Source organism: Lepidochelys kempii, chromosome 6 (genome assembly GCF_965140285.1).
Source record: "Lepidochelys kempii isolate rLepKem1 chromosome 6, rLepKem1.hap1, whole genome shotgun sequence".
Classification (NCBI taxonomy): Eukaryota; Metazoa; Chordata; order Testudines; family Cheloniidae; genus Lepidochelys; species Lepidochelys kempii.
Window position 1 is genome coordinate 84,346,278 of NC_136385.1, and position 24,577 is coordinate 84,370,854.

Below are 24,577 nucleotides of genomic sequence, written 5' to 3' on the forward strand. Positions count from 1 at the left end.
GAGAAGAAAACTACCAGAGGCTCCCTTGGGACAGTGCTTGGGTTCTGCTACAGGCTCCAATACTCAGTTTGGAAATAGCTAAAGACCTCTCTAATATTTTTAATGAAATAAATACTAGGGCTGTCAATTAATTGCAGTAAACTCAAGCGATTAACTCAACAAATTAAATCGATAAAAAAAGAATCGTGATTAATCGTAGTTTTAATCACACTGTTAAATAATCATAGAATCTCAATTTAAATTTCTTCTAAATATTTTTGGATGTTTTTCTACATTTTCAAATATACTGATTTAAATTAGAACACAGAATAGAAAGTGTACAGTACTCACTTGATACTTTTTTAATTACAACTACTTGCACTGTAAAAAAAACAAAAGAAATAGTATTTTTCAATTCACCACATACAATTACTGTAGCACAATCTCTATCGTGAAAGTGCAACTTCCAAAAACATAAAAATGTTGTTACATAACTGCACTCAAAAACAAAACAATGTAAAACTTTAGAACCTACAAGTCCACTCCATCCTACTTCTTGTTCAGCCAATCACTAAGACAAAAAGCGTATTTACATTTACAGGAGATTTACAACGTCACCTGAAAGTGAGAACTTGCGCTTGCATGGCACTTTTGTAGCCAGCATTGCAAGGTGTTTATGTACCTGATATGCGAAACATTCGTATGCTTCATGCTTTGGCCACCATTCTAGAGGACATGCTTCCATCCCAATGACGCTCATTAAAAAAATAATGCGTTAACTAAATTTGTGACTGAACTACTTAGGGGAGAACTGCTCCATGGTTTTACCTGCATTCTGCCGTATATTTTGTGTTATGGAGTCTCGGATGGCGACCCAGCATAGGCTGTTCTACTTAAGAACACTTTCATTGCAGATTTGACAAGACGCAAAGAAAGCACAATATGAGATTTCTAAAGATAGCTACAGCACTCAACCCACAGTTAAAGAATCTGAAGTGCCTTCCAAAATCTGAGGGGGACAAGGTTTAGAACATGTTGTCAGAAGTCTTAAAAGAGCAACATTCCAATTCAGAAACTTCAGAACCCGAACCATCAAAAAAGAAAATCAACCTTTAGTTGGTGGCATCTGACTCAGATGACGAAAATGAACGTGCGTCAGTCCACACTGCTTTGGATCGTTATCGAGCACAACCTATCATCAGCATGGTTGCATATCCTCTGGAATGGTGGCCGAAGCATGAAAGGGCATATGAATGTTTAGCATATCTGGCACATAAATACCTTGATGGCTTTATTTCATAAAAATATTAGAATCCTATTTTTGTGATTTTAATTGAATTTGAAATTCAGTCCAAATAGAGCTTAACACAAATCACAAGTAAAAAATAATCTAGTAAATAAGAAATGCATCACATTCACCATATTCTAACAATCAAAAAATGTAAAAATTTAAAACTGAATAAATGTAAGTTAAGCTATAGAATTGCTTAAATAAATAAATAAATAAATAAATAAATAGAGTTAGTGTAATCTTTTTGCTAACCTGGACGATACACTGTCTTTCGTGTAAAGGCTATTGGTAATGGTTACCAACTGATGAAAATTAACCTCTCTTTTAGAAAATAGATAAGAAGTACAAATGAAAAACATGATTACAATTTTTAAATCACTTTGATTTAAATCAATCTACCCTGTTTAAAAGTCCTCCAATGCCCTGTCCACAATTTTCTCCACCTGCCTCAATTTTTTAGTTCTCTCTGCTTTCTCTTCCTTGCCTGTGTATAACGCTCCATAGTTGTTTCTTTTTTAGTTTGGTGAAACAATACTGGCAATCAGACAGAGAGCACCACGCTGCACAAACATACCAGAACATAGAATCATAGAATCATAGAATATCAGGGTTGGAAGGGACCCCAGAAGGTCATCTAGTCCAACCCCCTGCTCAAAGCAGGACCAATTCCCAGTTGTCAAGCCTGACCTTAAAAACCTCTAAGGAAGGAGATTCTACCACCTCCCTAGGTAACGCATTCCAGTGTTTCACCACCCTAATAGTGAAAAAGTTTTTCCTAATATCCAATCTAAACCTCCCCCACTGCAACTTGAGACCATTACTCCTCGTTCTGTCATCTGCTACCATTGAGAACAGTCTAGAGCCATACTCTTTGGAACCCCCTTTCAGGTAGTTGAAAGCAGCTATCAAATCCCCCCTCATTCTTCTCTTCTGCAGGCTAAACAATCCCAGCTCCCTCAGCCTCTCCTCATAACTCATGTGTTCCAGTCCCCTAATCATTTTTGTTGCCCTTCGCTGGACTCTCTCCAATTTATCCACATCCTTCTTGAAGTGTGGGGCCCAAAACTGGACACAGTACTCCAGATGAGGCCTCACCAATGTTGAATAGAGGGGAACGATCACGTCCCTCGATCTGCTCGCTATGCCCCTACTTATACATCCCAAAATGCCATTGGCCTTCTTGGCAACAAGGGCACACTGCTGACTCATATCCAGCTTCTCGTCCACTGTCACAGCTGAAACACTTCAAACTACTAAAAAGAGGGCAGTACAATCTGATAAGCAAAACTAAGAAAGAGGAGTTAAAATATAATGCATTTAGTAGAACTCAAAGAGCTTCAGGAATCACTCCTCTCCCCACCCCACCCATGCAGCATAAAGCAGCCACTGTAAATGAAATGTATAGCCTAGATTGCAAAACTCCACAAAATGTGTTTATTCTTGTAGCATGAAATGTACTGAATAAATCTATTCATTCCCTGTTCTAGTACATTTCAATTTGTAAACTGATTATTCACTCATACATATTTGCTCTATTCTACAAATATCTAGTCCACTCATTTCTGAGCATCAGCATTCGTTATATATTTTAATGCAGTACCCATTTAGTAATGTTAGAAGTTAATTTTTCCATTATCTTTTAAAGAGCGATCATCAAAGTTCAGCCTACAATTTTTATATAAACATATATAGACTATATAAAGAGAGAACACATACTCACTAAATTCTGTTAACAGATAGGGTCCAAACTTTAATTGATCAAAATCAGACAGAGAAAGACAAGTCTTAAGAATACATAATTAAAAAAAGTATGGAGGCAAAAAAGCCCAATGAAATTTTTCACTGCTTGCACAGAGTCATGTCATGAAGCAGATAAGATATACATGCTACACGCAAACGAACAACTCTGAAGAAAGTTGTCTCTTTCACCAACAACTTCAACAGAAGTTGATTCAATAAAATATATTATCTCATCTTCCTTGTCACACACACATACTACATTCAGGTGTGATGCACCCCGGACAAAGGTAGTACAAGACCAATTCATAGTTAAAGTGGTTCAAAGATCCCCCCTAAAGTTCCAAATCACTAAGTTTGAGTTGATATAAGTAGATTAAAAAGTTTTCAATTAGCTGAATGTGAACTTTTAACTTGAAAGCGAACGAATACATTTTCTTCAAACTTAACATATTTTGTAGATAAGACAGAGACAGACTGCTAAGCTTCCATTCAGTCTCTTAGAAGCATGCTATTTTTGTTTTATTTGTAACTTTTCCTGTTTCGATTACATTTGCTTATTATCACTTAAATCTCTGATTGTAATAAACTTATCCTTGGTTTCACTATAAGTTCTTCCAGTGCAACATGTTAGAGCGTGAATCCTCAGCTAAGCCAACAAGCTGCTGTGTATACTGTCTCTTTGGAGATAACGGATTTGGTAATTTCTGTGAGTGTCCAATGTCACTCCAGCTACATGAATAACGTAGCTAGAATCGACATTGCTTAGGTCAACTTACCCCGGAGTCTTCACTGTGCTGCGTCGATGGGGAACACTCTCCGGTCGACTTCCCTTACTCTTCTCAGATAAGATATGCTCAAATAAATTCGTTAGTCTCTAAGGTGCCACAAGTACTCCTTTTCTTCTCAGAGAGTTGGAGTACTGGGGTTGACTGGAGAGTGCTCTGCCGTCGATTTAGCAGATCTTCACTAGACCCGCTAAAATGATCCCATATGCATCGACTGCAGTAGTGTTGATCTCCCCGTACTGAAGACCAGCCTTCAAGACAGACACTGACAAACCAGGCCCCTGAGAGGAAGCAGCCTGGGAGCTCAGAGGGGTGTCATGGAACACCAGGGTAGAGTCCTGCGCAGATACAAAAATGTGGATCCGTATCCCCAAGGATCAACCCACGATCCGACCCACTAGCCATCTTTTACCTGTATCTGCATCAGCAAGCCATCTCACAAGGACTAGCACCGGGGGGGGGATAGACCAAGGGGGGGGGGCAGAGAAGAGGCAGCATGAGGCTGGGGACTGGGATGAGGGGCAGCACGGGGGCAGGGTTTAGAGGAGAAGGGGCGGCCCGGAGGGAGGAAGGGGCAACACATCGCATGCTGCTCCTGGGGGCTTGTGAGTGACAACACATGGCAGCAGCAGCAGTGAGTGCTCCATCACAGTGGGGCACTGGGGACCTGCCCGCTCCAATCCCTGTGGCCAGGGGTAGGCCTTGGTGCCCAGGAGCCAGCGGTCTGGGCCAGGCCCGGGACTAGAAGCGTGGCCAGTGCTGCCAGGCAGAGCCATGATAGCACTGGCAGTGCCCGAGGGGCCCGAGCTGCTGGACAGGAAGCAGCATGGCGAGCAGGTGCTGAACAGCCCACACCCGGCCTGCTGCCCAGTCCCAGCTACTGGCTGCCAGCCCCAAGTGCGCTGCGCTTCCTGGGCTGCTCAAGACGGATACCACGAGTAGAACTCTGTGCGGTTGGTATCTGCATCCGATCCTCTCTCTCTTCAATGCTTAGCCAGACAGTTGGCCATAGTGATTGTTTGCCATTTGGTCTGTTCATGCGCAACTGCAAAGGCTTGATGGCCTGAAGTTCGACAGTGGAACAGACTTGGTGAACCCATGTAATAGTGGGTCTTCCTCTGGACTGCCTCCACCCCTTAGTTGGTGGAGTTTCATCCCGAATGTTACAAGCCACCCGGAGAACGACATTCGCTGGAACGTCTTGTGGCATCTTCATGACATTTCCAAAAAGCATAAGGCGCTGCCTGCGAACAATGGTCCCAGTCGTCTGTAGACCCGAGCGACCATAAACATCTGCATTACAGATGAAGTCATTCCAGTTTATGCCCAATACAAGACAGACATTTTGTGTGGAAAGCCTCCCGCTTTGTCCAGTCTGAGCAGCGTAGTGTCCATGTTTCGCAGCCATACAACAGTATGGGAAGGATACAGCTTGAATAAATCCTGAAGTTGGTTGTCATACTAGAGATTATGTTTATTCCATATCCACTGTAAACAGCCCATGGCAGACGCTGCGATGTCAATTCAATAGAGAACCTCCGTGTGAGATTTGGAGGAGCTGGTAAGTATAGAACCCAGATAGCAAAAGCTGGAAACTGATTAAACAGTTTCGTTGTTCAAAGAGATTGGAGTCGTGGGTGGACCTCGTCCTAGATTTTGCAGTTTTGTCTTTGACCATGAAACATGAAGACCTGTCTTAGCTGACTCCTCCTCCATATGCTGGAGTGCCTCATGAAACCTGTGAGGGCTCTGTATTAAAAGATCCAATCCACTATTCTCAAAAATGGTCCACAGATATGAAGCGGATATCCGTGGATATGCAGGGCTCTAAACCAGGGTGCTGACAGAAATGGGCTGAGGCTTCTCCAAACATCTTCTTGACTTTGAGGAGGACTGTATCAACTTCTCAAGCAGGAAAAGTTTCAGCCTCCTCCCTTGCTCTCTTGGTGTGCTTAGAGAAAGACATATTCTGCGTGATTCACAGACAGATCAGATACCATGAGAGCCCATCACTAATGGATATGACAGCACCACACGAAAAACAAGTCTTAAATCCTGGTAACAGCCTCTGCCATGATCCTAGTACCCCTGTATCGGGGTGGTGGGGAAGTTGTTTCCAGGCTACGGACTAAGCTATGCTAATATTTTCTCTATATAGACCAGTGGGCAAAAGGAAACTTAAGTACTCTACACTAATTACTAATAGTAACAACACTAAATAGCTAAGGTAAATCGCAGTGTGCAAAAGAAGTAGACACTGCCATGGATGCCATCTTGAAACTACAGAGGGTAAGGAGAAACTGAGGGGCAGTATGGTCTGCTCCACCATCCATGCCCTCATGTGCGGAGGTGGAAAACCACCTAGGGTGCAGGCATAGTGAAAGCACACAGCTCTAGCCAAAAAGAATCTAATCTTGCTTGCACAAGGGAACTGATGCATCAAAAGTAGAATCTGTGTAGACAAACACTTGAAGAATAATAATGTTTTCATTTTATTTTCAGCTCTCTGCTGAAAGAATAGTAAACATGACAGTCTCATGCTGCATATATACTTCCTTCTACTACTACAATGGCGTACTTCATTTGAAAGACAAAAACCTTGCATCACCACAGTCTAGCCAATATCAAGAAAAAACAAACTACATTCTTTCTAGTTTATGACAACCAATAATCATTCCAGCACCAGAACTGGTTTTACCCTGATATTTTCGTTTGTGACAAATGTTTATTGAAAGGAATCAGGAATTTGAGAGAGAAGAACATATGGTTGCAGAACAAGTACATGTTTTGTTACAATATACTATGCTTCAAGTTGAGGGAGGACTCAAAGCTGGAACCAGAAAGAGACACTGCAGAATTTCAGATGAAAGGAACAATGAAATTGAAATAGCACAATAAGTTTCTGTTTCAGTATAGTAGCTTTGCTACTTTAATTGTGTCCCTAAAGTTCAGGTAAACACAAGTCAAACAATGATTTTTTTTAAAACATCAAGAAAATCTTTTTTTTAAAGTAATCAATATTTCCTTCTGGATTTCAGTTTTTAATACTTGAAAATATTTATTATAACAACTTAATAATTTAAGTACACAGGTCAGGCAATTCTTAAAACTGTCTTGAGAGGGTCCTTAAAAAAATAAAAACACACCCCGAAGAGACAACTTTTGGGTGTTGTGTAGACAACAGGTTAGTGCTGCAGTTATTACTATTTACACATCTCTCATTGTGGGTGTCCATACATGACTCTCTGTTTCTGTAGCGGGACCAGAACTTTTGCTGCAAACTGTCTTGTGATTCTTCTGTCATCACATTCCAAAGACCTTATTGGAGCACTGGATTATGATTAATACATAAGAGTCTTTGAGATCAAATTTATTCTAAATCAACATTTGTCCTTAATGCCTACTCCAATCTGTAATTGGTATTAATAGGGAAATCCTGTCTCCTTATTTAGTAGGATAGTCTCTGTCCCCTATATTAGATAAATTGGTTTTAAATCTGTCTATAATTACAATATCTATAAAGTATACTAATACTGCAATTATTTATGTCTGAGACTACCTCAGACGCCCTCATTAATAATATGGATTTATTAGAAAATAAAGATCACTGCCCACAAACTCCATACAATATCAGTTCTCTCTGTGGAAAGTTAAAGCAACCTGAAAAACATGTTCTGAACATTAAAAACATGTTGGTAAGATGCCAAGAAAAGAAACAACTGCAACACTATAAAGTATAATTAGAAACGTGAATCAGCAATTTGAATATTTGAGACAAATATTAGTCCTTTGAGGGACCTGAGCTGCCAACATCCTGATGTATGTGTCAGGATAGGTTATGTCACATCAGGGAGAACAACTTCTAACGACTTATCTGAACAGGGAAATTTGCCAATATAACTATTCTACTATAGTTACCCCAGTATAACTCCGTATGTGAATACTTATTCTGGAATAAGAGTGCTTTTTCCCAGAAAATCAGAGAGTATCCACAGTAAGTTACACCAAAGCAACTACAGCAGTGTAATCAAACTGGTACATTTCCCCATGTAGACAAGCCCTTAGTTCCAAATGAAATCAGCTCAATAACTTCTGAGTAATGCAAGTGTAAAAAGATAATGAAGTAGTAAAAATATTCACTGGTAATTATTTTCATTATTATTTACAATCTGGTAGCATCCTCTGGGACCCCACTGTGCTAAATGCTGTAAAAAAAAAAAGTGTGTTCCTAAAATGGCTTACAGCAATTACTTCTGTGAAGTAACCACTGGATTCAGTATATAAAGACACTTGTCATGTAACAGGAGTAGTTGGCTTCAGAGCCTTGGCCCAGGGCATATTACAAGCGGAAATAAAGTTCAGTTTTTTGCCAGTAATCATGTTGCATACTTAAAACACTCAACTGCAAAGGACAGCTGGAAGCGTGATATATGCATTCAGCCTCTTTTGTAAGAAAAGTTTGATGGTATTTCTGCTCCGCTTTAGAATAGGTTATCAAATAAAGTTTAAAGTAACACAAGATTTTCAAAACATTCCAGATACTGAACACCAACCATATGATTTGTTTAATAATGTTTATATTAAAAAAAAGTTTAAGTGACTTAAAAAGAATGAATTAGAAGACAATTTGGTAAACTACAGCCACCCATAGTACTAAAGTTAAAATTTGGTGTTAGTGTCTTTCAAACCAGTACTTGTTAATAGGAGAGTGCACTTTAAAGTGCAGCAGCACTTTAACATGGCTTGTGTGGTCGCTGGCGCAGCCCTGGGAGAGAGCTTTCCCAGCGCTCTAAAAAAACCACCTTCATGAGGGGCGTAGCTCCCAGCACTGGTGCACTGTCTACACCGGAGCTTTACAGAGCTGAAACTTGCTCCACTCAGGGGTGTGTTTTTTCACACCCTGAGCAAGAAAGTTACAGTGCTGTAAACTGGCACTGTAGACAAGCCCTAAGACTAAAACTAAAGTGAACACAATGCATCAGGTGCTAACACAATCGCTCCTTAGCATGGAAACAGTCTAGCACCACCTGATTGAATTCATATTTGCAATGTTGTTTTCACAACCATAACAGCCTGAACAAGTCACTTAACTTCTCTGTTCAATTCCCCATCTATAACATGGATATTATTTCTCATCTTCTTCAGTATTATGCACATTAATTAGCCTTGCATAGTGCTCTGGAAATTGTAATATTCATAGATTAGTAGAGTTTAAGGCCAGAAGGGACCACTTAATCATCAAATCTAACGTCCTGTACATCACAGACCATCACATTTCACTCAGTTATTCCTGTATTGCGCCCGATCATGTGTGTTTAACCAAGCATGTCTTCCATAAAGACATCCAATTATTGATCTGAAGACATCAGGAGACAGAGACTCCACCATTTCCCTGGATAATTAGTTCCAGTGATTAATCATCTTCACTGTTAAACATCTATGCCTAATTTCTACTTTGAATCTGTCGGTTTTATCTTTCAACTGTAGTTATGCCTTTTAATACAAGACATTTTCTCCCCATTAAGGTACGTACGCATTGTAATCAAGGAGCCTCTCTATCTTCTTTTTGATACTGAATGAACTCTCTAAGTCTCTCACGCTAAGGCATTCTCTCCAACCATCCGGGGGGGAGGGATGGCTCAGTGGTTTGAGCATTGGCCTGCTAAACCCAGGCTTGCGAGTTCAATCCTTAAGGGGGCCATTTAGGGATCTGGGGCAAAATTTGGGGATTGGTCCTGCACTGAGCAGGAGGTTGGACTAGATGACCTCCTGAGGACCCTTCCAACCCTGATATTCTATGATCACAACATTCTGTGGCTCTTTTCCACACACTCTCCAATTTTTCAAAATCCCATTTTTTTAAATTTGGACACCGTACCTGGATGCAGAATTCCAGTACCTATCTTACCAATGCCATACACAGACGCTAAAATCACCTCCTTACTCCTATTCTCCTGCTCATACATCCCAACAATCACAGTAGCCTGTTATACCACAGCATCATACTGGGAGTTCACGTTCAGTTGCTTGTCCACTGTGAACCCTAAATCAGTAATGGGCCACAAGTGGCCCATCAGGGTAATCTGATTGTGGGCCACGAGACATTTTGCTGACGTTGACCGACCTCCCGTGGACCACAGGTTGCCCACGACTGCCCTAAATGCTTTTCAAAATCACTGCTTTGCAAAGTACACGCTTTCCATCATTTAAGTATGGCCTGCATTTCTTGCTCATAGGTGTATAACTCTGCATTTGGCTGTAGTAAAATGTATTTTGTTTCAATGGCTTTGTATGACTGCCCTGCGTACATCAGTATTTACCACTATACCAATCTTTGAGTTATCCACAACTGACATATTTACCAATTCTCTGAGAGGTGGAGTACTTACACCAACAGAAGCTCTCCTATCAGTGTAGGTAGGGTCTTCACCAAGTGCCTACAGTGGCACTGTAAGCGTAGACAAGCCCTTTAGTAGTTGAAACACAGAAAAGCTTTGCTTTGTAACAGTTAAGGTCGCAACACACATCCAACTCAAAACCTTAAAAGCAGGGAAATAAAAGTCCTGCATTTGTTGCCATTCTCACATTACCTACAACACTGCCGATAACCCAATCCAACAATCCATAAGGATTTCACTTACGTCTACAACAGATATCAAAAAGTAATACCTATGCCTATCCCTATTTAATCAAATATGCATGCTAGTGTAAAACCTTAACAGTGACCTGAGACTATCAACAGAGCAGTATATTTGGCTGTCACATAATCTATACGTTCGGAAAGATATTTTACCTTAACACTGCTGAAGTTACTGGAAATGATGGTATAAAGAACCAAAAATTATACTAGTTCTTCATTACAAATCTGTTATGGTATATAGTTTCATTGTGAATTAAAAAGTTTTAAAAAGCAAATTTACAAAAAAAATGTGTCACAAGCAACTACAACAGCCCTGCTCATGAGTCAACAGGAGGCTCCCAGCTCAGAGCTCTACCTCTGGAGTTACAGGAGTAACTGCTAGTCTATGTTTAGTTCAGCCAACAGAGAAGAACATGCTTTCCTTGGTGGCTACACAATTTTTTGCTAGACAACAGCAGCACATTGGACATTAGGAATCTCAGGTTATATCCCTGATTCTGGGGCCTTGTCTTTCCTCGGGGGGAAAAGGTTTGTTCTTACTTCATATGTTAGCTAACTAACATGAGGTAAAATCCTAGTTAAAACTACAAACTCTTGTTTTGATAGGTCAGGGTAAACCCAAGGCTCCCACACAGTCTTTACTTCAACCTGTGTAACTTGTGTCAAGACTACATACTGTCTTGTCTGCACTCGGATTTTACTATATTACCATGCATCAGCTAACATGAGGTAAGAACACACTTTTCCCTCCAGTGAAAATGCATCCAGAGAAGAAGTGTGTGGTTCTGTGGAATGCATCCAGGGAAGAAGTTCTGTGGTTACAGATAAGATAACCAAAGCATATTTACGCTGGGAAGGATTAGATTTTTATCAATAAATTTTGATTATACGTACACACACAAACTGACAAAAAATACTTGCCATAATAATCTAAATTTACAGATACACAAAGTAAGAAAAATGCTACTTGAAAATTTATTAGCGTTTGATTTAAGGATACACCTCTACCCCGATATATCGCGACCCGATATAACACGAATTCAGATATAATGCAGTAAAGCAGCACTCCGGGGGGACGGAGCTGCGCGTGCCAGTGGATCAAAGCAAGTTCAATATAACGCCGTTTCACCTATAATGTGGTAAGATTTTTTGGCTCCTAAGGACAGCGTTATATCGGGGTAGAGGTGTATTTACTTTGTATATTTTGACATGTGATGTTGGCCGACCATAATTTCCTGTAACTGTAAAAATTTAGATTGATAAAAATAAAGAAAGCTTTAAAATAAATATCACTATATGTTGAAATTATTTTTAAAAAAGTAAAAACCACATTTTCCCATGCCTAAACATAATTAATCTGAAAGGCAGTGTAGCTGATTAGACCTGACTGGAGCTGACATGTTAGAAATTTAGCTTCTATTCCTGTAGTAACTTTGTGTAAACTCTCTTAAAAAAAAAAAAAAAAAAACCACCTAATTTGTAAAATGGAGTGGCAACCTATACTTAACTACCTTATAGGATTGGGATTTGAGGTCTTTGTCAATAAAAAAGGATGGTGCGATGCATAGGAATATAAACCACAATCATAAGAGGTTAAATTTCAACTCTTGGTCTTCTCTTTCCCAGCTTAGGGAACATTCCCTTAGGCTACAAAGGTATTTGTATTCCTCAATTATATTATAACAATTATATTCCTCAAATTCAACTGTCTGAAACTGAACTATGTTTCTACTCAATCATATCACACCAAGTTTTAGCAACTTGAGCTACTAGTGTTTTTGTTCCTGGTTGAAATTCTAGCCATTCTAACTGCTGAGTGACTAACAATCAGTCTCTCTCTGAATCATTGTCACTAGAAGATGAACGAAATAGTGACTCATTAACATTAGCGTTACTAACCACCGAAGAAAATTTCATCGTCTGTAAAATGCCAATATCTTGGGTTACAGCCCTTAAAACTTTAACCACTTGGCATCATAATTTGTTATTAGCCTTCAACCTTGGAATCTGCTTCAATAAAGATCAGATTCCACCTATATCATGATACTGAGCAAGCATTTTTATATGCTTGTTCCCCATCTTTCTGACATGGTCATAACTTTCTCGAAATTCAGAGACTGGTTTCACCGTCATTTTCAAAGGCATGCTGAGCATCAGCAATTTACATTGTTAATCTCCCACTAATTTTAGTACACACTTTGTACCCCAAAAATATACAAGAAGCGATCTCATTCAACTCTCAATTTAGTGAAGGAAGAATTTTTCAACACAATCCTTTCCAATAAAAACCACTCTTTACTGGTTCCTGAAATAAACTATCACATTTCTTCACAGATCAAAGGTCTTAAAGCATGACATCTGCTTTGGCATCTCACGGATTTGCTATACCACAAAAAAACATGCTTTCAAGTTTGCAGAGACATTTTTCTTGAGGTCAGAGAGCTGTCTACATTACAAATTGGGCCATGTCCTGAAACTATTTTCAAGATTTATTACTGAAAAATATGTTTTGTAACACACGTGCCACACAGTGATCCCCTATTTAGACAAGGCATCATTTCTTTTAAAATATTATTGAAAACCAATTCAAGAAATAATTTTCAAGAACTATTAGTTATGCTGTCAACATGTGGACATGCTGGCCAGCACTGACCTATAAATTGCAACCAATTTTAAAACACAAGCCATTTTGTAAACAGAGGCTCATAAAGGAACAAAATCAACCTGAAATCTAGTCTGTTAAAAAAAACTGAAGTAGTTTAATGGACACTTCAGTCTTTCTCTCTCTTCTGAAACTCAAGTATATCATTTTAGGAACCATAAATCATGATGGTTTAAAAAAAAAAAAACATTATAACAAAGGCACAGTGTTCATCAGATATGCTTTTACAAAGAGAAACACAAAATATAAAGGAACCAAAAACTTTGAATGAGAAGCTGATTTATTTAAAGACAAAAATCTGCTATAAATAAAACAAACACCCCACACGCTTTACGTTTCACAAGTTTATATTTCAGACCTATTTTCAAACAAACATAGAAATGAAGATATTTGTATAAAAGCTTGTGATTACATTTCAACTTTTGTTCAATACGGTATGAATTTTAGTGGACAACCCATCTAAAATATACACTAGAACAGTTATTTTTCAACTGTGCGCTCAAACCTATGTCAATGAAGCCAAGTTAAGAGCCAGTAAATTAGTGTTTCTCAGCCTGAGGTGGCAGGCCCCATACCCAAGTAGAGACTGACAGAGGAAAAGAGCAGTAAATGCATGCCCCGGTGACAAATATCCATTCTTAATTATATCTATAGATTGTAAACTCTTCAGCCCACAGAGTAATTTTTAATCACTAAAGTATTCTGTAAAAACACAGTAATGAATACATTTTTATATCAATTTCTGATTTTCAAGCCACCATGGAATATAGGCTCCTTAAAAGATATCCAACCCTCCACGACAGCTCCTACTACAGGAGCTGCTCACACATATACAGCTTCAAAATCCAGAAGGTCCCTGACACACGTACAAAAATGCTTCCAGAGCACTCAGTTCAGACACAACTGCACATATAATTCTATCCAAGAGATCCACTAGGGCAGGGTTCTCAACCTGTTTCCTTCTGAGACCCCCCCCCCACCCTCAATATGCTATAAAAACTCCACAGCCCACTTGTGCCAAAACAACTGGTTTTCTGCTTAGAAAAGCCAGGGCTGGCATTAGGGGGTAGCAAGCAGGGCAATTGCTGGGGCCCCATGCCACAGGGGCCCCTGCAAAGCTAAGTTGCTCAGGCTCTGGCTTTAGCCCCGGGTGGCAGGGCTCAGGGCCCCAAGCTTTAGCCCCATGAAGTGGGACTTCAGCTGTCTGCCCTGAGTGCCAGCAAGTCTAACGCTGGCCCTGCTTGGAGGACTCCCTGAAACCTGCTCCCAGCCCCCAGGTGGCCCTGGATCTCTGGTTGAGAACCACTGCACTAGGGAACCCTCTAGCAACTCCAAGGTCTTCTTCTAGTGATTAGATGGAAAAGAGGAGGAAGAAAATGGGGGGGAGGAGAGGAGAAGCAAAGGTGGAGGAGCAGAAACTGTACTAATACATAATAGAGAGACAAGGAAACCTGAGGAGCAATGAAAGACAAGAGGACGGACTATCCACCAAAACACTGCAAAGAGGGCTCCAACAAAAAGGAGAATGGAAACCACTACATTAAGTACTAATAATTTTTAAAGGATCAAAATTTGTTCATGCCTTTGTATCAAACTCCATCCTTTCCAGACCCACTATTTAGCAATTACAGAAACTAATATATTTGATGTACACATTACTATGGATCATCAACGCTCAAATATTAAGTGCCAACATCAGTTATGTTAATGATTTTTTTTTAGCTTGCAGAGTTAAAAACAAGAGCTACTGTACATCACATAAGGAAAACTTAAAAATCTCAGAGTAGGCATTTTAAAATAATAAAGTATAATTCAATTTTTAGTGTAAAAAGACTATTTTCTATTATTTTAAAAAACATAGATAATGTAATGCTCTCTAATAGGGGTAAACAAGAATATGATTTTTCAACACCAAACAAGCTTTAAAAAAATAAATAAACTGTGCACAAATTAGTATTTCCTGTCAACTGCACAGTTGCCATACTTTTCATTCATTGCAAAATGAGTAGGTACTCAAAATACTCTGGAAGTGAGCATTACCTGGGCACAAAATAGAAATTTTTTTCTGCAATAACATTTTCAAGACTGCGGAAGCTTCTAGTTCTGCATGTCAAACTTTACATATACCTACTTAGTAAGGAAAAGTTGTTAAATAAAACTGCCACAGCCTGCAAATGGAGGACAGAAAGCCCCTGCAAATGAAGAACAGAAATATACTTACGTTTCAAAACAACGATCCACATTGTCTGACATCAAAAGCAGCATGCATAACTGTTCCAAAGCTATTAGTTGCATATCCCTTTCATCCCCCTGCCCCATCTGTAGCCATTCAAGCAACGTGTCTGGGTCCACATCTGCCATGGTTTTAAAAAGCCGCCTTGGCTTAAATTAAAAAGTACCAAAAAATCCTTAAAGTGTTCAAGCCAGGATAGTCTGAGTACAGTGAAACTTTCCCTCCAGTCAGACTCAGATTTTTGCAGTCTTCACCTGGAAAGAAGAAACAACTCATCAGGATCTGTCTTATTAACCTTTTCCATTCGTTCCTCCTGTAACATGTTTTCTGACATCTATTGGATCTTTCACTTCATCATTTAAGATCTCACACCAGATGATGACAAGGTGGTGGGTTTTTTTAAACCTACATGAGTGTAACCTAATTAGGTTGCTCTACTTAACTTAAAACAAGAGCCTTCTTTCCCAGGCAGAGTCAAGCAAGCTTTAGATTCTACTAATATTTTTAGTGAAAACTTACAGCTAAAACCTTGAGGGAAACAATTTTTCATAACTTACATTTTCTTATAAACTTATTTTTCAGATACATATTTTCTGAAGAATGACTCAGCTGATGTCACTTTTCAAAACACAGGTCCAACTTCGCCAATGCTAAAGCATCTCTTTGCTCAAATATTTTTTATAAGAAATTTCAAGAGAGATTTTACAGGTACATACCCATTCAGACGGGCATGAAATGAAACTTACTGAGACAGATCTGCAACTTAAGACTCAGAAGGAAACCTTTATATAGTTTTTATGAATATGAAAACAGCCAGGCATCAGAGCACATGGAAAATATGAGGATAATGTACAAAAGCCTGAGGGAGAGAACTTAAGAGAGATGAACAACATCAGGAAGAGACAGGTCTATGTAACTGGGGACTCCATACAAAGAAGAACTGATAGGCCAGATCCAGAGAACAGAAGAGTGTGCAGTCTGCCTGGATACAAAAACGGTCTGCCATTTGCATCCCAAGTACTGGGAAAAAACTTGTACAGAAAGGTTTCAGAACCAAATGAATGAATCATCACCTCAAGAAGATTATTAGGAGTAAGCAGAAAGCCTATAGGGAATGGAAAAATGACTGATCAACAAAGAAAGCTACATCTTGGAGGTTAGAAAATGTAGGAACACCACAAGAATTGCTAAAAGTCAAGCTGAATTTGCTCTTGCCAAGGAAATTTTAGAAGTATTTTTAGTTATATATCTAAAAAGAGCATAAGGAAGGATGAGGTTGGGCCACTATACAGTGTGGAGGGGGAAAAGATTAATGATAATCTAGGAATGGCACAAAAACTAAATTAATACTTTGCCTCGGTTTCCAATAAGGATGATAATATGGAACATGAAGGCAGGATGGCTGACTGAAATGGAAATTGCCACAACTGAGGTGGAAGAAAAACTTCAACAACTTAACAGGCTCAGATCACGGGGACCAGATAACATCTATCGCAGAATACTGAAAGAACTAGCACATGAGAAGATGACTCGTCCCGTATCAACAATTTTTAATAAAAAACTATCTAGTCTTTGTGGTACCGTACGACTGGAGAATAGTTAACAACTGACCTATATTTAAGAAAGGGAAAAAAACCGAGCAGGATAATTATAAACCCATTAGTCTGACCTCAGTAGAATGCAAGGCTTTAGAACACACTGTGAAGGAAAGAATAATTAAATTCAGGAAGGTAAACAGAAAAGGGGATGTAATGCAATGTGACATGATTTCCTTCTTTGAGGAGATAATTTATTTTGTAGATAAGGAAAACGCAGCAGATCTTATAAACTCGGACTTCAATAAAACATTTAATACAGTACCACATGGGAAATTATTATTGAAATTAAGGAAGATGGGGATTAGTACAAGAATTGTAAAGTGGTTAAGGAACTGGCTAAAGGGGAAGGCAAGAGGTTGTGCTAAAAGGTGAACTATCAGACCAGAGGGAGGTTGCTAGTGGAGTTCCTCAAGGATTGGTCTTTGGACCAATGTTATTTAATATTTTTGATTAATGACCTTGGTACAAAAGTATGTGCGTGCTACTAAAATTTGCTGATGATACAAAGTTGGGAGTGATACACAGGAGGACTGGAATATTATATGACGATCTAGATGACCTTGAAGACTAGACTAACAGAACTGGGATGAAATTCAATAGTACAATGTGCAAGATCATGCACGTAGGGTCTAATAAGAATTTCTGTTATAAGATGGGGGACTCATCAGTTGGAAGTGACAAAGAAGAGAAACGGTAGTGCTGGTTGATCTCAGGATAACTGTGAGCCACCAACGTGATGCAACTACAAAAAAGGCAAATGTGATCAAAGGATGCATCAGGAAAGGCATTTCCAGTACAGATAGAGAAGTATTAATGCCACTGTACAAGGCACTGATAAGACCACATTTGAAATACCTTGTACAATTTTGGTCAAACATGTTCAAGAAAGACTAATTTAAACTGAAACAGGTGCAGAGAAGAACTGTTAGGAAGATGAGGGGAAATGGAGGGCCTATTTTATAATAGAAGGCTGAAAGAGTGTGGCTTGTTTGGCCTAGCAAAATGAAGGCTGATAGGAAATATGATTGCTCTCTATAAATACTTCAGGAGGATAAATACTACGGAGCGTGGAGAGCTATTTATGCCAAAGGACAATGATGACACAAGAACAAATGAGTATAAACTAGCTATGAAAAAATTCAGGCTGGTGATCAGGAAGTTTCTAAACATCAGAAGAGTGAGGTTTTGGAACAGCCTCCCAAAAAGGATTTCTGGGGGAAAACAACTTAATGTGTTTTAAGAGTGAGCTGGACAAATTCATGAGGGCAATTGTGCAGAGGGATTACTTGTGATGGAGTGAGGGCCTAGGTCAACAGTCCTGGGGGTCCCTCCCATTTTATGTCTTATGTTCCTGTAATCTCATGCTGCAGGGGTCAAGAAGGGATTCCCCACCCGACAGCATATTCTGGGCTTTTTTTATCTGGTTGTCTCCTTTCTCTGAAGCATCAGAGATGGCCACAACTGGAGATGGGACACTGGACAGGGTGGGCTGGTGCTATGAGGTAGCATCAAACAGTCTCTCAGGTGTTTAGCAGGTTGGTTATTGCTCACATGCTCAGGGTCTAACTCATCACCATACGTGGGGGTCAGAAAGGAACTGTCCCCCGGATCTGACTGGCAGCAACCTTGTGGAGGTTTTGCCTTCCCTTGCAGTGTGGGGTTTACATCATTTCTTGGGGATCATCTAGAAATATCTCACTTAATGGCAGGGACCTCAGGCATTGGTGCACCTAAGTTCCTCCTATTCTCTAACTATGGCATGTAATAGTCTAGTCCAGGGGTTCTCAAACTTCATTGCACCATGACCCCCTTCTGACAACAAAAATTACTACATGACCCCAGAAGGGGTGACCAAAGCCTGAGCCCCACTGCCCCAGGCGGAGGAGCCAAAGCCCAAGGGCTTCAGCCCCAGACAGGGAGCCTGTAACAGAGCACTGCCGCCCAGGGTTGAAGTCTTGGCCTTTGGCCCCAGGTGGTGGGGCTCAGGCTTCGGCTCCGGGCCCCAGCAACTCTAAGCCAGCCCTGGTGACCCCATTAAAATGGGGTCGCGACCCACTTTGGGGTCCCAACACACAGTTTGAGAACCACTGGTCTAGTCACTCATTGACTGTAATATTTTGGTCTTATTTCAGTTATTGAGTTTAGTGTGCGAGTGTTGGATGGTGTTGGTGGCCTCTGATACACTGGAGGTCAGACTAAATCAGTTACTCTCAACCTTTCCAAACTACTGTATCCCGTTCAGGAGGCTGATTTGTCTTGCATAATCACAAGTTTCACCTCACTGATAAACCACTTGCTTACCAAATCAGACATAAACACAAGTGGCACAGCATACTATTATTGAAGAATTGCTTACTTTTTCATTTTTACCATATAATTATAAAATAAATCGATTTGTATATAAATATTGTACTTACATTTCAGTGTATAGTATACAGAGCAGTATAAACAAGTCGTTGTCTGCATGTAATTTTAGTTTGTACTGACTTTGCTCGTGCTTTTTATGTAGCCTGTTTTAAAACTAGGCAAATATCTAGATGAGCTGATGTACCCCTTAGATGACCTCTACCTACCCCGTAGGGTACGCATACTCCTGGTTGAGAATCACTGGACAAGATGATCTAGCGATCCCTTCTGGCCTTAAGCTCTATTTGATTATAGAGAAATAAATTTCTAACATAATGTATAAGAAGTGGAATACTATTGTAAATGAAGAGAATGGGAGATGAGAAAATAGTATTTTTAAAAATTTGCATTTTAAATGTTTTGGAGTTTTTTTTAAGACAAATAATTCAACCATTATAAATGTACATTACAAAATTCAGAGTTTCAGGTGTACATATATGGTAAATGGCATTATTTGTTGGTCTAGTAAGACACAGCACATGCAAGCTCAGGATCAAGAAGGTCCCTTTATCAGTATCTTAAGAGATGTTTTTGATCTACAGTACATGCTTATGTACCACCTTGCACTAGATCAACAAGAGGTCACATCTACCCTACAAACTTTGTCCTTGAAGATCAACACAACTATAAATATCATTTGCATACCTGAGCTGCAACAAAGACTTTGAATCAACCTACCCATATGAAATTTGCCATAAAACCTAGCTATTAAAATCCCTACTTTGCAAAAATGAAATTACATTATGAAACTTGGTTGCAAAGGTGAAATGCTGAAAAAGTATTCCACCATACATTCTCTAGAATTGGGAGGGGGAGGGGTGCCATGCACAAATAAGAGTTTAAACTTCCACAGGACAAGGTCTGATTTCTTGGTTTACTCATGATCAGTTAGTGATTAAACGATAACTTCATTGAGGGCATGGAAGAGGGAACTCACAAAAAGAACTCAAAAATCTGTCTCTCAACATACTGTCTCTCAACATACTGTCTCCCAGCACAGAGACAGATGTACACTGAATCAGCAATTCTACTTCCTGCAGGCTTAAAACCCAAACATGTAACAAAGGCTTGAGACAAACACAGTCTTTTTGTAATTTAGGATTCTGATGAAAGAATAAATGTTAAATAATCAAAATGACTGCTCACAAAGTGTATTTTACTTTTATTACCTCAGTCTCTTTAGACTGGATGCTTTTGTAATGAAAGTCATTAAAATATTATTAAAAGTAAATAGAAAAGATTTAATAATATTTGTGATTCCCCCCCCCAAGGATCATACATTTGGCATTCTCTCTTCCAAGACTAAATAAGCTAATGCCAGTCAGTACAAGCAGGGTCACGTTGCCGACACTATTGGTGTAAGACAGGAAAATAATTAACTCCAACTGGAAAAGAAAAGAAAAAAAAAAAAAAAAAAAGCAAGAGAACCAGCAGACAGTGAGGGAGCTGATCCCTGACCTGAGAATCCTGTAAAAAACAGTGTCACAGTCGGCATCACTGGGACGTGCCCAACCGAGGCACCTGCTGCTCCTTTGCCCCAGACAGATTTAAACACCCCCAAATTAACAGACAAATATACAGCAGAGACACACGCAGGCTCCCCCAGCACAGAGGCAGAACAGGGAAGGGGCCAGGCCACAGCTAAACTCAGGTCCCAACCGCCTAGCGGTCTCTGGGGCCCAGCCGCCCCTCACACGTTCTCCGGGGAAGGGAAATCTCTACTCTGAAGCCAACCGGCCTCGCATCCCCCAGCCACCACCGCGATCCCGGCGGCGAGGGGCTCTTTGGGGCCTGCCGCCCCCGCCTCCCCAGCCAGGGGACGGTCTGCCCGGGACTTGCCGCCCCCCGCACTCTCCGGGGGCCCCTGACGCACCGCACCGCACCGCCTCCCCGCAGCCTGCTGTCCCGGCCTCCCCGAAGCTCCTTGCTGGGTTGCCCGGGCCCTGGCGGCGCCGACCCCGCCAGGCCAGACAGCGGCACTCGAGTTCCCGGGAAGCCGGAGGCCTCGCAGGGTGACCCGGCCTGGCGGCTCAGGAAAGGCCCCTCGGAGCTCCGTCTCCCCGGGGCTGGCAGAGGAAAGGCGCCGCTGCCCCGCTCAGACACTTACCCCAGCGCCCCGGAGGCTCCTCGCCGGAGCCGCCCCGTCCCTCCTTAGTCCCGCGGGAAGGCAGCGAGGCGGTGGCGACCCGAGCCCGGGAGCAGGAGGCAGCGAGCGGCATCCATCGTGATCCGCCCAGCACGAGTCTGAGGGGGAGGGGAAACCACTAGCGCCACAGACACAGGAGGAGGAGCCCGAGCCAGTCAGCCTCGGAGTCACGCTCAGCCCCGGGGCAGGGCAGGCCGCGCCGCGCACATGGGGGGCGCTGCGGCAGCAAAGCCCAGAGGGGAGCCTGGCTGTCCCGCCCAGCCGAGCTGTCGCGTCTGGTCCGCACCGCAGCAGGAGAAGCTCCCCTCCTCGTCTGCGGGCGTGCTCCGCCGGCCACCAGATTCCTCTTCTTCCCATCACAGTTCCCCTAATCCCTGCCTCCCCTCCCTCCCCTCCCTCTTAAGAACAGCCGATGTGCCCTCTAGCCCGGTATCCTGTCTGCCATTAGTTGCTGGTGCCAGACGCTTCAGAGGGAATGAACAAAACCGGGCAATTATCAAGTGGTCCATCTCTATGGGTCACTCAAAACTTCTGGCAGTCAGAGGCTGAGGGACACCCAGAGCATGGGGTTGCATCTTTGACCATCTTGGCTAATGGCCACTCTTGGACCTATCTTCCATGAACTTATCTAATTCTTTTTTGAACTCTTCCGCTTTCGCGACATGCTCCTCCCAATCCTTCAAAATTCATGAGATTGACTTAAAAAGCATGAGATATTTTTAAAGTAATGCCATTTGGGCTTTCTTCATTCAGCTGCTGGTTACAGAGCCTTTAGCTTACTCTGGCTTCAGCTTTTCAAGCTTTTCTCCACAGCCCTGAACGATAAAAACTCGTTTTCTTTTAATGAAAGCTGAGATTCTCAGTCACCTGACTCCAAGAGCTGGATCTTTAAAGAAAACACCCCTACCCCAGTTACACTCTTCTATTGTATAATTTTAAACAATACAGATATATTTCTTATTGGGACTCTTATTTGTCATATCTAGAGATGCTTCTCTCGCTACTGCAGGTTCAAAAAGATGGAAGTCCTATGTCCCTCCCTCTCCTATCAGTAGACATGGGCACCGCATTAGGGACCACTGGGATACAATAACATGCTAGGTAGAAAGACACAATGTTGCCCCAAAACCTTACAGTCTGATTCTACAACCCCTTACTCAGGTATGTACCATTCATCACAAACAGTTCCATTTAAGAGGTAGCAGAATCAGGCACTACGTGGCTGATAAGCAGACAAATATGGGAGAGGGGAAAGAATGCAAAACAAGATTTCCCTTCCCACTCCGGTTCATTTTCCTTTTCTTTGTATGAGAGTGTCTTGATTTGTTTTGTTTTAGTTCTTGCCCATTTTGTCCACTTTTGGTTTGTTAAACTTAAGGCAAGCATACAATGGCTAACTCGTGCATTTAACCTTTTTTATATTTAATCAGTTGGAGCCCAGTCCTGCAAATCATTAAACCATGATCAGCATCGTATCGGCGAACTTGATTCTTCACAACTGTGTTCAAACACAGTAACATTTTGTAATGTAGACAGGCCCTTTGTGACAGAAGTAACTTCACACTGTACAATCATTAATTCACTCACAAAGTATAAACTTTGCATTTTTTGGTTATGAAAATTATCATAGGAGGGTAATGTCCCTCTATAAACTCTTTAGTTCACACTGTAAATAGTTATTCAATTATCCTATTTAATTCTAAAAATAAAGGAAGCAAAATGCTATACATTTAGAGTTAAAGACCAAAAATCTCTATATTCAGGCACAATTAGCCTTCACAATAGTTTTCTTCTTTGTGGGATCACATGGAGGTTTGGTAAGGAAGTTAGTCACATAAGGCTCAATAATATAAATATTGTAAAATAAGATTATAGCAGGTTTGAGTATCACGGCTGCCTATATTAAAAACATTTCCTGTAATTAGAAGAATGGGTGTATACAGAGGGCATAAAGGCAATGGCAGTCACACCATGTCACACAATTAGAACCTGTCACATGCCAATGTCTCCATGTCACTCATTAAGAAACACCATCTGTAGAATGATTCCTGTTTATCCAGACTGTCTTGCTGAAAGAATTTTGTAAGAGAAAAAGAAAAACAGGTTTCTATCTTTGTTTTTGGATAGCAAAGATCATTGAGCATGTGCATCATATTGGTAGTCTACTGCTTTACTGTAATCTTTTCTGTCACTGGACCAGTCCTACACACATTTATGCACGTGCTTAACTTTATGAATGAGTGTATCACATTGAGGTCAGTGGGACTACTCACACACTTAAATATGTGTGTAAGCCTTTACGGGATCGGGGACACAGGCCCAGATCCTCAGAGATTATTAGATACCTAATTCCCACTTAAGTTAATGGGAGTTAAGCACCAAAATACCTGTGAGGATCTGGGCCTTAGTCTTTAAAATTAAAGAACCTAAGTCTCCTTTCATTTACACTGGTACTGAAGTGTCATGAGTGAGAGAAGAATTAGGCCCAAAGTGAGGCGAACTGCAGCAGGAAAGCGACCTCATTCAGATCTAATGGTGCTAGAACAATTTCCTTTCACTTGTATTTAAGCTTGAAAGGTTTAGACTTCCATAAATGCAGATATTTGTGAATTTCTCCTGAAAATCAAAGAACAATGTGGGGGGGAAAAGTCAAACATATGCTGTAGTTGTAGACAACTAGTGCATTTTTTTGCTGACAGATGTATATGATAATCAATAAGAAAGCTGAAGGTTGTCAAATTATGATTTTTGTCTCTGAATCTGTTATAAATCTTGATTTGTAAAACATGTTAGAATAACAAATAGCATATTTTAAAAATTATTTACTATAAACACAAAATATGCTTTAAAAGATTGGAAGTAAACTTCAGCGTTATCCATCTGTGGGCTAGATCCACAAAAGGATTTAGACACCCAACGACCACATTAGGTTCCCAAATCTAATATTTTGATCTTCAAAATCCTGTTCCGTTGCTGCCAAACCCTGTTGACTTCCACAGACCTTATATTCAGCAGTTCTCAAACTGTGGGTTGGGACCCCAAAGTGGGTCACAACCCCATTTTAATGGGGTCGCCAGGGCTGGCTTAGCCTTGCTGG

The 24,577-nt window shown here is 40.7% G+C and overlaps 1 protein-coding gene across 11 annotated transcripts in view; it reads right to left on the bottom strand.

Annotated features, from left to right (window-relative positions):
- Positions 1–21,613, bottom strand: part of HECTD1 (HECT domain E3 ubiquitin protein ligase 1) — a 92,085-nt gene extending 70,472 nt beyond the window's left edge. For 6 of the 11 annotated variants that reach the window (XM_073348932.2, XM_073348931.2, XM_073348933.2 and 3 more), the window contains exons 1-2: positions 21,442–21,612; positions 15,319–15,584 (exon numbers count right to left, since the gene is read on the bottom strand). In XM_073348932.2, the coding sequence (XP_073205033.2) occupies positions 15,319–15,458 (140 nt within the window). In that variant the 5' untranslated portion in view covers positions 15,459–15,584; positions 21,442–21,612. Of the gene's footprint in view, positions 1–15,318; positions 15,585–21,441 lie in introns of all 11 variants that reach the window. The other 5 variants (XM_073348930.2, XM_073348935.2, XM_073348929.2 and 2 more) reach the window with 2 other exon arrangements.
- Between the last annotated feature and the right edge of the window lie 2,964 nt (positions 21,614–24,577).